Source organism: Anguilla anguilla, chromosome 2 (assembly GCF_013347855.1).
Source record: "Anguilla anguilla isolate fAngAng1 chromosome 2, fAngAng1.pri, whole genome shotgun sequence".
Taxonomy (NCBI): domain Eukaryota; kingdom Metazoa; phylum Chordata; class Actinopteri; order Anguilliformes; family Anguillidae; genus Anguilla; species Anguilla anguilla.
The window spans coordinates 59,995,549-60,013,518 of NC_049202.1; the positions used below are offsets into that span (position 1 = coordinate 59,995,549).

Consider the following 17,970-nt stretch of genomic DNA (forward strand, 5'->3'; position numbering starts at 1 on the left):
AATAAAGCTTATTTCCTTCATTCCACACCTTTGTTATTCTTTATAAATCCTTTCTCTTTATCTAAAATAAACCGAACATTTAAAGATTGCATATTGCACTCTTTCTCTCCTGACACATGTTCAGTCTCCAGTTTTATATTTGTTCAGTAATTGTAAGTAATTGTTATATTCAGTATGACCTGTCAGAGTGTTAATCTGCTTATTGTGCACTATTTATTTTTGTTTCTTCCAATTGACCTTCTCATTCCCGCGTTCTGTTGAATTGAAATTAAGTGTCTCCATTTTGTTTTGTTATCCCATTTTTCCTGCAGCTCCTTCCAGCTGTTTCTGCAGCACAGTATGTTGGGTCACAGACAGGTGGAGGCAGTCAGTCAGTCCATCAGCAGCTGATCACTGGAGCAGGACTCCAAATCACTGGGCGAGAGAAGCACAGGATTACCAGCAGGGGGCAGCAAAGTCACCACCACAAAATATTACAGAAATAATATTAAAAGTAATTTCATATCATAGCTTGTTTAATTTACTTATTTACCATTTTTTTCATCGCTTTTTTGTCAGTGCATCTTATCACACATTTTGAACAGTATGGCTCTTTGAACTGTCTATTTTTTACATTAAGGTGACAACCGTGACATTAAGGTTGAACGCGGTTGCAGAAGGAACATTCCAAAATAGGATGGGAATTGGATCAGTGTAGGCCCTTTTTGGGTGCCAGATATATTTAAAAAGAATATTTAATTTTGGTTCCCATTTCAAGCGTTCTTTCCTTTATTTTATTAACATTTTTTTGAAAGGCTGAGGCCTTTGCTTACAAGCAGAATTCGTCCAACTACATTACAGGCATTTAGCAGACGCTCTTATCCAAAGTGACTTACATTGTATCCATTTATACAGCTGGATATATACTGAAGCAATGCAAGGTTTAACTACCTTGCTCAAGGGTATAACGGCAGTGTCCTAACGGGGAATTGAACCTGCAAACCGGTTGGACTACAAGACCAACCCCTTACCCATTATACTACACTGCCACCCAGGACTAGGACTCCTTCATTGAAGAGGTGATCCTGCATGTAGGGAGGTCATCTAAACAGTTATTCTGTAGATTTGCATTCACATTTGTTTTAGACATAAGGGTTGTGTCAAAGTACTGTGTTTAAGGACTAATTTTAACACAGCACGGATGAGCTTAGCTAGTGCATGTGTGGAAAACCTGCTGGGATAGGTCACTTACCGCGGATTACCAAACGTCAAAAGCACCTTTATTCCAGCAGCGCTGCTAGAAAGCTCTTAAAGCTCTACTGGGGCACCGGCCCCCAGCATTCACATCCCTGAAAATGACATTTTTGTGCCCATAAAACTGCCTGACACTAGCTTCCAGCACCATACCGACAGACACCTGCAGTTGCCATAAGATGAGTTATTTTTCCCCCATTGCTTGTCTAACCGTTCACTTGACAGCGCTTGTGGTCGCTTAGTAGGACTGGCTGATCTGCACTATAAAATGTAACCAGTCCCACATGTGCAGCAATTATCATTGACATGTTTTTTGATACAATGCAAACATGGATTATTTTTCACAACCATTTTCTGTGGCAAAAAAATATGAATATAAAAATATTAACATGTTCTGATGATGCCTCATTCCACACTCAGGTGAACTGCTCAGTCAGCACATTAGTTAAGAACACTGACAACATTTGGGAAAACTGCAATCATTGGGTATCCCACAGTAATGGAGTGTGAAGTGCAAAGAACCTAATGCAATGGTTATGGGTAATGTGCAATAATGGAGCTTCTTGTGCAGTGAAGGTGTGCACCTTTTCCATTACATGTGCTCCACTATCATTTGCACCTTTTCCTGCATAAATACCTTTACTTCGGTGCGTATTGCCTGCTGAGGGAATATAAGGCAGTTGGTTAACTTCTAATAAAATTCTTTAGAACTGCAGAGCTATGGTCAGGGAAAAATAGAAAATAGTTTTCAACTTTAAAAGAAGATCCCCAAAGAACAGCTTTAGCATTAAGATATAGCATATAGCCCTTCGACATAAAATCAGCCACACAGAAACCAAGGCACTGTTGTAAAAAAATATTTATTTACATCGAAATATATTAATGTCCGATCACGTTAAACATCTGTACAGTTCATACAGTTCTATAGAATCAGAATCAAAAATATTTATTTACATCAAAATATATTAATGTCCGATCACGTTAAACATCAGTACAGTTCATACAGTTCTATAGAATCAGAATTAGAAGAGTGTTGTACCAACTCGTAGACCAGCAACGGAGAAGTAACGGACACACCATAAAAACCAATTAAAGATCTTTCCAGGCAAAAAAAAAAAAAAAAAAAAAAAAAAAAAAAAAAAAACTAGGAACAAACAAAAAGGAAAAAAGTTAAAGGAAAGAGAAAGATGGCAGACAGACCTCACTTTCCTGATTGTATCAGGGGTAGGGTTGCCAGAAATCTTTTTTTTCCAACTAGAATGTCAAATTTTCAAATAATTTTTACAGGTCCGGTTTGTGGCGTCATTGCTGGAGGAAATTTTCCGTTACTTTCTTGTGTTAACTGTTGTGTCAATGACTCCCCCCCCCCCAGTTCCAACGTCGCTTCCCCGATCCCACTTTGTTCGCAATTTCACTTCTAATTGTAAATCTGGCAACCCCAATCCGGGCTGGTATGTGTTCAGCTCCCTTAGTGCTTATCAAAGAAGAACAGCCAGCCAGAAGCCCCAAAGAAATAAACAAAAAACTACTGGGTCAACTGCAGCGTGCTTAGCTGGGGTTAAAACCTGAGGTGTAACTACTGCAATACAGCTGGAACCCTGTGAAATAAGAATGAGCTGTTCCAGTTAATTGTGTCCGGTGTCCACCACACCAATAGGGTTTAGACAGAAAAATCTGAACCGAAAAATAAATTGAAAAATGACCCGTCTGAAATGCTTTACCTTGTTCTGAAATGTTCGGCCTGTGCCTTTCTGTGTGGAGTTTGCACGCTCTCCCCGTGTCCGCGTGGGTTTCCTCCAGGTACTCCGGTTTCCTCCCACAGTCCAGAGACATGCAGGTAGGCTAATTGGAGACTCTAAATTTCCCATAGGTATAAGCGTGTGAGTGAATGGTGTGTGTGCCCAGCAATAGATTGGCTGCCTGTCCAGGGTGTATTCCTGCCTTTCGCCCAATGCACGCTGGGATAGGCTCCAGCTCCCGCGTGACCCTGCCCAGGATAAGCGGGTGTAGATAATGGATGGATGGATGGACTTCATATTGTGATATGAATTTTAGGCCATATCACCCACCCTCACAGCATGCAGTACCTCGTTATTCTTAACTGTCAAGCTGACAGTTTTTGAATAAAGTAGTTGATCGGTAATAGAATTTATTCCTACAGAGTCACAATCTATGAATGACCTAAGAATTCCGTCATTTAGTTTGAACCTCTTTCCATGGTCACGTTCAATCATAATGGTTCCCTCCAGGAGGACGGTCATTTTTGTTTTTTTGTAGTGGATGTCACATTCATTGCATTTCACTTTCACTGGATCTTCGTTTACACGGTGAATCTCATGCTTCTCAGGGCAGACACAAACCATTTTTACATCTGCCACAATTACCTCACACCTCACCCACAACCCTTTCCACTCCATCATCCACCTCAGGCACCAAGCCGCGGCAATCGCGAATCTGCCCTGACACACTCCCTGCAGTCCCAGGGCTGACCACATCGCCATTCTTTCCTCTCTCTGTCGTTCCACGGACTCTGTGTCGGTCTTCCACTATTCTCATGGCCACACCCACCTGACAATACAAAAACAATGTTATACGCCACATTATCAGCTCCCTCGTCTCTCACCTATCAGTTATTTTAAACGGGTATTGTATCGTTGTCACTCCATCCCAAATGAGCTAAAGCAGCTGCCCAACCTGCTCGGATATCGCTGTAAAAGTTCATCAGGATTTACTATTCATCATTTCCGAGTGGCACTGAATGACTCCACATTAAGTGTATTCTACGCTGTGCCAGTTAAACTTGTGTGCCAAAATGCACTTGGCAGTAACACTCAACAATCTGTTAAAAATGTTTTTCAAACAAACATGCTACAAAAGTACTGAATCATTACAAATAATTCCAAAGGTTTTACTCACTATCGGATCTTCCATTTCATCGCTGATTCGTAGATTTTCTTTTGGGATGTCAAACTTCAAGGCCTTTGCAGGCTTAAAATGTGAAATTGTGCTGGAGGGCAGTGCCCTTTTCTCTATGCATGGACATTGAGGCGGAATAGGATTGTCTGGAGTCCTAATTAAAATAAAATTTAAAAAACATTAAACCACATAAGTTTACTGCAAAACTACTGAGACAGTTGTTTTTCCTGTTTTCCTTATTTTTCCACGAATCAAATTTGTATTTCAAATCAAACAATGACTACGAGGGTAAATTCACAATTTCTGCATTTGTCTTGGTAATTATTCAATTTATAAATATATGGTAATCCTGTGAAATTTTGAAGCAGCTGATTGTCATTTGTCCCAGTACTTATACTGACTTGAAAATGGGGACTCGACTCATTGAATGGCCCAGCTGTAATCCAGGACAATGTCACTTTAAAAAATAAAGAAAACACACGGAACAAATTCAGAAATCGTGAATTTTGCCCCAGTCATAGTTTGATTTGAAACGCAAATTTGATTAGTACAGAAGGAACATAACCAAGTATGTGTACTGTCCTTACTTCTCATTTTGTTCACTCAGAGATGATCCATGCTGTTCAAAACTGCCGAATCTCACGGACTTCTGATTCATGTTACCGTCCTCTGGTGCCACCTGTCCGCACATAAACTTTAATTTAAAAACACCGAAATACATCCATTCCCTCAGCTACTTTCCATTACCTTAACAACATCAAAATCAATCATCAGTACATCGGCTGTCTGTCAATCAAGCAATTCATGTGTGTGTACAACGGTCCCACATTTTAACTTGTATCTCCACAGCCATGTTTCCCATTACAAAATGTCCGACTATGAAGGCTGTGAGATGTTGGGAAGGCTGGATGGGGATTGCATTCCACTGCCACACTGGAAAACCTGTTTTGCTGAGCATGACACAGTTTATTTTTTAATTGTGTTAAAACCTACCAAAATGATATCAAGCTATATAACGGTTGATTATACATGGGAAAGAAACCGGCAAAACCTGCAGATATTGCCGTCCTCCAGGACATCTGGATTTCCTTTTGGATAATGTTATAAGTAATGTTATAGGCATAGCTGTGTAAGATGTCTTGTCATACCTTCTTCTGTTACAATACAAAATGCTGTTTGTCAGGTTAACATTACACGTACAGATAATGAATGGAAATGCGTGCCATCTCAGTACCGCAACATTTAGCATGGCTAATACTGATGATCTCCACTACTGTCCATCGCTCTGGATCAGTGTGTGCCAAGTGCCTGTAATGTTAATAGCAGTGAATTCCCTCACCTGTCTGCTGTCCTGGCCTGGTTCTGTGGAGGCCACATTGTGATTGTTGTGCTGCTGCTCATCTTCTTCCGTATCAGACTCCACTCTTCTGTGCTTTCTCGTGTTGCCCTCAGCACCATCAGCTTCTCCAGCACCGATGAGTACATGTGAGTATTCCTATACAATACCATTAACAGTGATGTTAATGGTAGAATCTGTTGCAAAAGTGCACTGATTGAAAACAGGTGATACTATGATTAAACGAGGAGGCTCTTCAGAGAGGCTCCACATTCTACCATTAACAGTGATGTTAATGGTAGAATCTGTTGCAAAAGTGCACTGATTGAAAACAGGTGATACAGTGATTCCTTTTCCCGTCACTATGAGACTCTTCAGAGAGTCTTCAGAGAGTCTGTTGGCTGGGCCGGCAATTGATTCACCCTTCATTGTTTTGTTCCTTCCTTTGTATCAGTGGCGGTAGATGGGTGCTCATGCATGATCACACTTCATATATACGCTCTGAAATGCTTCGCGGAGGCGGGGCGGAGCAGAGCGTATCATCTAGACTAGTAAACTGCCGCAGTACCTGCCCGATGACGCACTGGTCTAGTTTACTAGTCTAGATGATGCTCTCCGCCCCGCCATGCCCCGCGAAGCATTTCAGAGAGTCGATGATGCGCTAGACTAGCCCGCACTATAACGCACTAGACATCGAACCTGTACCTGCCCGATGTATATGCCCAAATACCTTCAACCTTCGAACCTTCAACATCGCGAATTGAGCATATGGATAGCGCTCTACGGCCATTTAGCTAGAATTACGTTCTACTATTCTTATACGAGAATGTTTAGTAAATTAAAAACACACTGAAACAATGAGAACCGTTAAGTGGAATTTATTACATTTACACGACGGGCATTTAGCATACAGAGCGACTCAAACAGCATAGCATTTACATTGAATACATTAATACAGTTGTATATATTCTGGAGCAATGCAGGCGATGTACCTCATTTAAGGGTACAACGGCAATGTCCCATCCGGGAATCAATCCTGCCACGTTTAGGTTACGAGACCACCTCGTTATGAGAGTAGAAACTGTTTTAATGAAATTATATCAGTGCAAACTTGCTGAAATCCCTGTGTTTTTTTAAGCTGGCTGTATTTTTGAATTATTAAAACCTCTGACTTCGTATTTTGAACTCTTGAGTCTGTTTCTGGGTTGCATTGTTGCCACTGAGGTACCATCGACTCACCTTGTTTTGACCGGTATAAATAAATTTACACCTCGGTTACATAGTATATACTATACATAGTATAATATAAAACGTGTTTCCAGTACATTTACAGTACAATGTCTGTATACGAGGCGGATTTTTGTGTGTTTGTTTGCGAAACACACAGCACAACATATGTGACAGCACAACCACAACATATTCCATTTACATTTAGGCATTTCTCAGGCATTACCGTCCCGGGCATAGCATTTACATTGAATACATTAATACATTATTTTTCGGGGAGCCCCAACCGGGCATAGTATATACATTGAATACATAAATGTAATGTAATGTAATATCATTTACATTGAATATACACAACTGTATTAATGTACTCAATGTAAATGCTCTGCCGGGGACGGGTGGCCGTCCCCGGCATAGCATTTACATTGAATACATTAATATATTGAATACATTAAATACATATATACCGGTCGAGGCTCCCCGACGGGCATAGCATTTACATTGAATACATTAATACAGATGTATATATTCCAGTCGGGGATCCCCGGCCCGGCCCGGCCCGGCCAGACCCGGGCCCAGACGGGGATCCCCGCACGTCCCGCTCCCCATCCCCGGCCCGGGACGGGACGGTAAGGACCGGAAAAAATACAACTGTATTAATGTATTTAATGTAAATGCTATGCCCGGTAGGGGAGCCCCAACCGGGCATAGTATTTACATTGAGTGCATTAATGCATCATTTTTCGGGGAAGCCCAACCGGGCATAGTATTTACATTGAATACATTAATGTAATGTAATGTAATATCATTTACATTGAATATACACAACTGTATTAATGTACTCAATGTAAATGCTCTGCCGGGGACGGGTGGCCGTCCCCGGGAGAGCATTTACATTGAGTAAATTAATACATTATTTTTCGGGGAGCCCCAACCGGGCAGAGCATTTACATTGAGTACATAAATACATTATTTTTCGGGGAGCCCCAACCGGGCATAGTATATACATTGAATACATTAATGTAATGTAATGTAATATCATTTACATTGAATATACACAACTGTATTAATGTACTCAATGTAAATGCTTTGCCGGGGACGGCCACCCGTCCCCGGCAGAGCATTTACATTGAGTACATTAATACATTATTTTTCGGGGAGCCCCAACCAGGCATAGAATTTACATTGAATACATTAATGTAATGTAATGTAATATCATTGACATTGAATATACACAACTGTATTAATGTACTCAATGTAAATGCTATGCCGGGGACGGCCACCCGTCCCCGGCAGAGCATTTACATTGAGTACATTAATACATTATTTTTCGGGGAGCCCCAACCGGGCATAGAATTTACATTGAATACATTAATGTAATGTAATGTAATATCATTTACATTGAATATACACAACTGTATTAATGTACTCAATGTAAATGCTATGCCGGGGACGGCCACCCGTCCCCGGCAGAGCATTTACATTGAGTACATTAATACATTATTTTTCGGGGAGCCCCAACCGGGCATAGTATTTACATTGAATACATTAATGTAATGTAATGTAATATCATTTACATTGAATATACACAACTGTATTAATGTACTCAATGTAAATGCTCTGCCGGGGACGGGTGGCCGCCCCCGGCATAGCATTTACATTGAATACATTAATATATTGAATACATTAAATACATATATCCCGGTCGAGGCTCCCCGACGGGCATAGCATTTACATTGAATACATTAATACAGATGTATATATTCCAGTCGGGGATCCCCGGCCCGGCCCGGCCAGGCCCGGCCCCAGACGGGGATCCCCGCACGTCCCGCTCCCCTTCCCCGGCCCAGGACGGGACGGTAAGGACCGGAAAATATACAACTGTATTAATGTATTTAATGTAAATGCTATGCCCGGTCGGGGAGCCAAAACCGGGCATAGTATTTACATTGAGTACATTAATGCATTATTTTTCGGGGAACCCCAACCGGGCATAGTATTTACATTGAATACATTAATGTAATGTAATGTAATATCATTTACATTGAATATACACAACTGTATTAATGTACTCAATGTAAATGCTATGCCGGGGACGGCCACCCGTCCCCGGCAGAGCATTTACATTGAGTACATTAATACATTATTTTTCGGGGAGCCCCAACCGGGCATAGTATTTACATTGAGTACATTAATGCATTATTTTTCGGGGAACCCCAACCGGGCATAGTATTTACATTGAATACATTAATGTAATGTAATGTTATATCATTTACATTGAATATACACAACTGTATTAATGTACTCAATGTAAATGCTATGCCGGGGACGGCCACCCGTCCCCGGCAGAGCATTTACATTGAGTACATTAATACATTATTTTTCGGGGAGCCCCAACCGGGCATAGTATTTACATTGAGTACATTAATGCATTATTTTTCGGGGAACCCCAACCGGGCATAGTATTTACATTGAATACATTAATGTAATGTAATGTAATATCATTTACATTGAATATACACAACTGTATTAATGTACTCAATGTAAATGCTATGCCGGGGACGGCCACCCGTCCCCGGCAGAGCATTTACATTGAGTACATTAATACATTATTTTTCGGGGAGCCCCAACCGGGCATAGTATTTACATTGAATACATTAATGTAATGTAATGTAATATCATTTACATTGAATATACACAACTGTATTAATGTACTCAATGTAAATGCTATGCCGGGGACGGCCACCCGTCCCCGGCAGAGCATTTACATTGAGTACATTAATACATTATTTTTCGGGGAGCCCCAACCGGGCATAGTATTTACATTGAATACATTAATGTAATGTAATGTAATATCATTTACATTGAATATACACAACTGTATTAATGTACTCAATGTAAATGCTATGCCGGGGACGGCCACCCGTCCCCGGCAGAGCATTTACATTGAGTACATTAATACATTATTTTTCGGGGAGCCCCAACCGGGCATAGTATTTACATTGAGTACATTAATGCATTATTTTTCGGGGAACCCCAACCGGGCATAGTATTTACATTGAATACATAGATGTAATGTAATGTAATATCATTTACATTGAATATACACAACTGTATTAATGTACTCAATGTAAATGCTATGCCGGGGACGGCCACCCGTCCCCGGCAGAGCATTTACATTGAGTACATTAATACATTATTTTTCGGGGAGCCCCAACCGGGCATAGTATTTACATTGAGTACATTAATGCATTATTTTTCGGGGAACCCCAACCGGGCATAGTATTTACATTGAATACATTAATGTAATGTAATGTAATATCATTTACATTGAATATACACAACTGTATTAATGTACTCAATGTAAATGCTATGCCGGGGACGGCCACCCGTCCCCGGCAGAGCATTTACATTGAGTACATTAATACATTATTTTTCGGGGAGCCCCAACCGGGCATAGTATTTACATTGAATACATTAATGTAATGTAATGTAATATCATTTACATTGAATATACACAACTGTATTAATGTACTCAATGTAAATGCTCTGCCGGGGACGGCCACCCGTCCCCGGCAGAGCATTTACATTGAGTACATTAATACATTATTTTTCGGGGAGCCCCAACCGGGCATAGTATTTACATTGAGTACATTAATGCATTATTTTTCGGGGAACCCCAACCGGGCATAGTATTTACATTGAATACATTAATGTAATGTAATGTAATATCATTTACATTGAATATACACAACTGTATTAATGTACTCAATGTAAATGCTATGCCGGGGACGGCCACCCGTCCCCGGCAGAGCATTTACATTGAGTACATTAATACATTATTTTTCGGGGAGCCCCAACCGGGCATAGTATTTACATTGAGTACATTAATGCATTATTTTTCGGGGAACCCCAACCGGGCATAGTATTTACATTGAATACATTAATGTAATGTAATGTTATATCATTTACATTGAATATACACAACTGTATTAATGTACTCAATGTAAATGCTATGCCGGGGACGGCCACCCGTCCCCGGCAGAGCATTTACATTGAGTACATTAATACATTATTTTTCGGGGAGCCCCAACCGGGCATAGTATTTACATTGAGTACATTAATGCATTATTTTTCGGGGAACCCCAACCGGGGATAGTATTTACATTGAATACATTAATGTAATGTAATGTAATATCATTTACATTGAATATACACAACTGTATTAATGTACTCAATGTAAATGCTATGCCGGGGACGGCCACCCGTCCCCGGCAGAGCATTTACATTGAGTACATTAATACATTATTTTTCGGGGAGCCCCAACCGGGCATAGTATTTACATTGAATACATTAATGTAATGTAATGTAATATCATTTACATTGAATATACACAACTGTATTAATGTACTCAATGTAAATGCTATGCCGGGGACGGCCACCCGTCCCCGGCAGAGCATTTACATTGAGTACATTAATACATTATTTTTCGGGGAGCCCCAACCGGGCATAGTATTTACATTGAATACATTAATGTAATGTAATGTAATATCATTTACATTGAATATACACAACTGTATTAATGTACTCAATGTAAATGCTATGCCGGGGACGGCCACCCGTCCCCGGCAGAGCATTTACATTGAGTACATTAATACATTATTTTTCGGGGAGCCCCAACCGGGCATAGTATTTACATTGAGTACATTAATGCATTATTTTTCGGGGAACCCCAACCGGGCATAGTATTTACATTGAATACATAGATGTAATGTAATGTAATATCAATTACATTGAATATACACAACTGTATTAATGTACTCAATGTAAATGCTATGCCGGGGACGGCCACCCGTCCCCGGCAGAGCATTTACATTGAGTACATTAATACATTATTTTTCGGGGAGCCCCAACCGGGCATAGTATTTACATTGAGTACATTAATGCATTATTTTTCGGGGAACCCCAAACGGGCATAGTATTTACATTGAATACATTAATGTAATGTAATGTTATATCATTTACATTGAATATACACAACTGTATTAATGTACTCAATGTAAATGCTATGCCGGGGACGGCCACCCGTCCCCGGCAGAGCATTTACATTGAGTACATTAATACATTATTTTTCGGGGAGCCCCAACCGGCATAGTATTTACATTGAATACATTAATGTAATGTAATGTAATATCATTTACATTGAATATACACAACTGTATTAATGTACTCAATGTAAATGCTATGCCGGGGACGGCCACCCGTCCCCGGCCAGAGCATTTACATTGAGTACATTAATACATTATTTTTCGGGGAGCCCCAACCGGGCATAGTATTTACATTGAGTACATTAATGCATTATTTTTCGGGGAACCCCAACCGGGCATAGTATTTACATTGAATACATTAATGTAATGTAATGCAATATCATTTACATTGAATATACACAACTGTATTAATGTACTCAATGTAAATGCTATGCCGGGGACGGCCACCCGTCCCCGGCAGAGCATTTACATTGAGTACATTAATACATTATTTTTCGGGGAGCCCCAACCGGGCATAGTATTTACATTGAATACATTAATGTAATGTAATGCAATATCATTTACATTGAATATACACAACTGTATTAATGTACTCAATGTAAATGCTATGCCGGGGACGGCCACCCGTCCCCGGCAGAGCATTTACATTGAGTACATTAATACATTATTTTTCGGGGAGCCCCAACCGGGCATAGTATTTACATTGAGTACATTAATGCATTATTTTTCGGGGAACCCCAACCGGGCATAGTATTTACATTGAATACATTAATGTAATGTAATGTAATATCATTTACATTGAATATACAGAACTGTATTAATGTACTCAATGTAAATGCTATGCCGGGGACGGCCACCCGTCCCCGGCAGAGCATTTACATTGAGTACATTAATACATCATTTTTCGGGGAGCCCCAACCGGGCATAGTATTTACATTGAATACATTAATGTAATGTAATGTAATATCATTTACATTGAATATACACAACGGTATTAATGTACTCAATTTAAATGCTATGCCGGGGACGGCCACCCGTCCCCGGCAGAGCATTTACATTGAGTACATTAATACATTATTTTTCGGGGAGCCCCAACCGGGCATAGTATTTACATTGAGTACATTAATGCATTATTTTTCGGGGAACCCTAACCGGGCATAGTATTTACATTGAATACATTAATGTAATGTAATGTAATATCATTTACATTGAATATACACAACTGTATTAATGTACTCAATGTAAATGGTATGCCGGGGACGGCCACCCGTCAACGGCAGAGCATTTACATTGAGTACATTAATACATTATTTTTCGGGGAGCCCCAACCGGGCATAGTATTTACATTGAGCACATTAATGCATTATTTTTCGGGGAACCCCAACCGGGCATAGTATTTACATTGAATACATTAATGTAATGTAATGTAATGTAATATCATTTACATTGAATATACACAACTGTATTAATGTACTCAATGTAAATGCTATGCCGGGGACGGCCACCCGTCCCCGGCAGATCATTTACATTGAGTACATTAATACATTATTTTTCGGGGAGCCCCAACCGGGCATAGTATTTACATTGAATACATTAATGTAATGTAATGTAATATCATTTACATTGAATATACACAACTGTATTAATGTACTCAATGTAAATGCTATGCCGGGGACGGCCACCCGTCCCCGGCAGAGCATTTACATTGAGTACATTAATACATTATTTTTCGGGGAGCCCCAACCGGGCATAGTATTTACATTGAGTACATTAATGCATTATTTTTCGGGGAACCCCAACCGGGCATAGTATTTACATTGAATACATTAATGTAATGTAATGCAATATCATTTACATTGAATATACACAACTGTATTAATGTACTCAATGTAAATGCTATGCCGGGGACGGCCACCCGTCCCCGGCAGAGCATTTACATTGAGTACATTAATACATTATTTTTCGGGGAGCCCCAACCGGGCATAGTATTTACATTGAATACATTAATGTAATGTAATGTAATATCATTTACATTGAATATACACAACTGTATTAATGTACTCAATGTAAATGCTATGCCGGGGACGGCCACCCGTCCCCGGCAGAGCATTTACATTGAGTACATTAATACATTATTTTTCGGGGAGCCCCAACCGGGCATAGTATTTACATTGAGTACATTAATGCATTATTTTTCGGGGAACCCCAACCGGGCATAGTATTTACATTGAATACATTAATGTAATGTAATGTAATATCATTTACATTGAATATACACAACGGTATTAATGTACTCAATTTAAATGCTATGCCGGGGACGGCCACCCGTCCCCGGCAGAGCATTTACATTGAGTACATTAATACATTATTTTTCGGGGAACCCTAACCGGGCATAGTATTTACATTGAATACATTAATGTAATGTAATGTAATATCATTTACATTGAATATACACAACTGTATTAATGTACTCAATGTAAATGGTATGCCGGGGACGGCCACCCGTCCCCGGCAGAGCATTTACATTGAGTACATTAATACATTATTTTTCGGGGAGCCCCAACCGGGCATAGTATTTACATTGAGTACATTAATGCATTATTTTTCGGGGAACCCCAACCGGGCATAGTATTTACATTGAATACATTAATGTAATGTAATGTAATGTAATATCATTTACATTGAATATACACAACTGCATTAATGTACTCAATGTAAATGCTATGCCGGGACGGCCACCCGTCCCCGGCAGAGCATTTACATTGAGTACATTAATACATTATTTTTCGGGGAGCCCCAACCGGGCATAGTATTTACGTTGAATACATTAATGTAATGTAATGTAATATCATTTACATTGAATATACACAACTGTATTAATGTACTCAATGTAAATGCTATGCCGGGGACGGCCACCCGTCCCCGGCATAGCATTTACATTGAATACATTAATACAGATGTATATATTCCAGTCGGGGATCCCCGGCCCGGCCCAGCCAGGCCCGGCCCCAGACGGGGATCCCCGCACGTCCTGCTCCCCTTCCCCGGCCCAGGACGGGACGGTAAGGACCGGAAAATATACAACTGTATTAATCTATTTAATGTAAATGCTATGCCCGGTCGGGGAGCCCAAACCGGGCATAGTATTTACATTGAGTACATTAATGCATTATTTTTCGGGGAACCCCAACCGGGCATAGTATTTACATTGAATACATTAATGTAATGTAATGTAATATCATTTACATTGAATATACACAACTGTATTAATGTACTCAATGTAAATGCTATGCCGGGGACGGCCACCCGTCCCCGGCAGAGCATTTACATTGAGTACATTAATACATTATTTTTCGGGGAGCCCCAACCGGGCATAGTATTTACATTGAGTACATTAATGCATTATTTTTCGGGGAACCCCAACCGGGCATAGTATTTACATTGAATACATTAATGTAATGTAATGTAATATCATTTACATTGAATATATACAACTGTATTAATGTACTCAATGTAAATGCTATGCCGGGGACGGCCACCCGTCCCCGGCAGAGCATTTACATTGAGTACATTAATACATTATTTTTCGGGGAGCCCCAACCGGGCATAGTATTTACATTGAATACATTAATGTAATGTAATGTAATATCATTTACATTGAATATACACAACTGTATTAATGTACTCAATGTAAATGCTATGCCGGGGACGGCCACCCGTCCCCGGCAGAGCATTTACATTGAGTACATTAATACATTATTTTTCGGGGAGCCCCAACCGGGCATAGTATTTACATTGAGTACATTAATGCATTATTTTTCGGGGAACCCCAACCGGGCATAGTATTTACATTGAATACATTAATGTAATGTAATGCAATATCATTTACATTGAATATACACAACTGTATTAATGTACTCAATGTAAATGCTATGCCGGGGACGGCCACCCGTCCCCGGCAGAGCATTTACATTGAGTACATTAATACATTATTTTTCGGGGAGCCCCAACCGGGCATAGTATTTACATTGAATACATTAATGTAATGTAATGTAATATCATTTACATTGAATATACACAACTGTATTAATGTACTCAATGTAAATGCTATGCCGGGGACGGCCACCCGTCCCCGGCAGAGCATTTACATTGAGTACATTAATACATTATTTTTCGGGGAGCCCCAACCGGGCATAGTATTTACATTGAGTACATTAATGCATTATTTTTCGGGGAACCCCAACCGGGCATAGTATTTACATTGAATACATTAATGTAATGTAATGTAATATCATTTACATTGAATATACACAACTGTATTAATGTACTCAATGTAAATGCTATGCCGGGGACGGCCACCCGTCCCGGCAGAGCATTTACATTGAGTACATTAATACATTATTTTTCGGGGAGCCCCAACCGGGCATAGTATTTACATTGAATACATTAATGTAATGTAATGTAATATCATTTACATTGAATATACACAACGGTATTAATGTACTCAATTTAAATGCTATGCCGGGGACGGCCACCCGTCCCCGGCAGAGCATTTACATTGAGTACATTAATACATTATTTTTCGGGGAGCCCCAACCGGGCATAGTATTTACATTGAGTACATTAATGCATTATTTTTCGGGGAACCCTAACCGGGCATAGTATTTACATTGAATACATTAATGTAATGTAATGTAATATCATTTACATTGAATATACACAACTGTATTAATGTACTCAATGTAAATGGTATGCCGGGGACGGCCACCCGTCCCCGCAGAGCATTTACATTGAGTACATTAATACATTATTTTTCGGGGAGCCCCAACCGGGCATAGTATTTACATTGAGTACATTAATGCATTATTTTTCGGGGAACCCCAACCGGGCATAGTATTTACATTGAATACATTAATGTAATGTAATGTAATGTAATATCATTTACATTGAATATACACAACTGTATTAATGTACTCAATGTAAATGCTATGCCGGGGACGGCCACCCGTCCCCGGCAGAGCATTTACATTGAGTACATTAATACATTATTTTTCGGGGAGCCCCAACCGGGCATAGTATTTACGTTGAATACATTAATGTAATGTAATGTAATATCATTTACATTGAATATACACAACTTTATTAATGTACTCAATGTAAATGCTATGCCGGGGACGGCCACCCGACCCCGGCAGAGCATTTACATTGAGTACATTAATACATTATTTTTCTGGGAGCCCCAACCGGGCATAGTATTTACATTGAGTACATTAATGCATTATTTTTCGGGGAACCCCAACCGGGCATAGTATTTACATTGAATACATTAATGTAATGTAATGTAATATCATTTACATTGAATATACACAACTGTATTAATGTACTCAATGTAAATGCTATGCCGGGGACGGCCACCCGTCCCCGGCAGAGCATTTACATTGAGTACATTAATACATTATTTTTCGGGGAGCCCCAACCGGGCATAGTATTTACATTGAGTACATTAATGCATTATTTTTCGGGGAACCCCAACCGGGCATAGTATTTACATTGAATACATTAATGTAATGTAATGTAATATCATTTACATTGAATATACACAACTGTATTAATGTACTCAATGTAAATGCTATGCCGGGGACGGCCACCCGTCCCCGGCAGAGCATTTACATTGAGTACATTAATACATTATTTTTCGGGGAGCCCCAACCGGGCATAATATTTACATTGAGTACATTAATGCATTATTTGCATTAATACCCCCTCACCCCTACCGCACCCCCCCTCCATAATTGTCTACCCCTTCACCCCTCCATAATTGTCTACCCCCTCAGCCCTACCGCACCCCCCATTCTACCGCACCCCCTGAACATCTCATCCATAATTGTCTACCCCCTTTTTGCCTCACCCCACCCCTACCGCACCCCCTTAACCGAGAATTTCTTTCTAAATATATATATTTTTTCCTTTCAGCTGCATTGGATAGGGCAATGTAAAGAGACAGGAAGAACTGAGATATGAGCGAAAGAACCGTTCGATGGTCGGATTCGAACCGCAGACCTCGTGTTGACAGGCATTGAGCATGTGGGTAGCGCTCTACGGGCTGCGCCACCAGGGCCTCGCCTTCGAAGAAGCTAGAATGACGGTGATATATTTACCGATTATCGTTTTGTTTATGTGAAAGCCTTTTGAGAGAATTTTGAAGATCTC

General features: G+C 40.0%; 1 protein-coding gene across 1 annotated transcript in view; it reads right to left on the bottom strand.

Moving 5' to 3' along the window:
- Nucleotides 1–3,618: 3,618 nt before the first annotated feature.
- LOC118220380 overlaps nt 3,619–17,970 on the bottom strand; it is a 38,915-nt gene continuing 24,563 nt past the window's right edge. Inside the window, exons 6-8 of the mRNA XM_035404246.1 lie at nt 4,737–4,828; nt 4,150–4,303; nt 3,619–3,801 (exon numbers count right to left, since the gene is read on the bottom strand). Of these exons, the coding sequence (XP_035260137.1) occupies nt 3,619–3,801; nt 4,150–4,303; nt 4,737–4,828 (429 nt within the window). The remainder of the gene's footprint in view (nt 3,802–4,149; nt 4,304–4,736; nt 4,829–17,970) is intronic.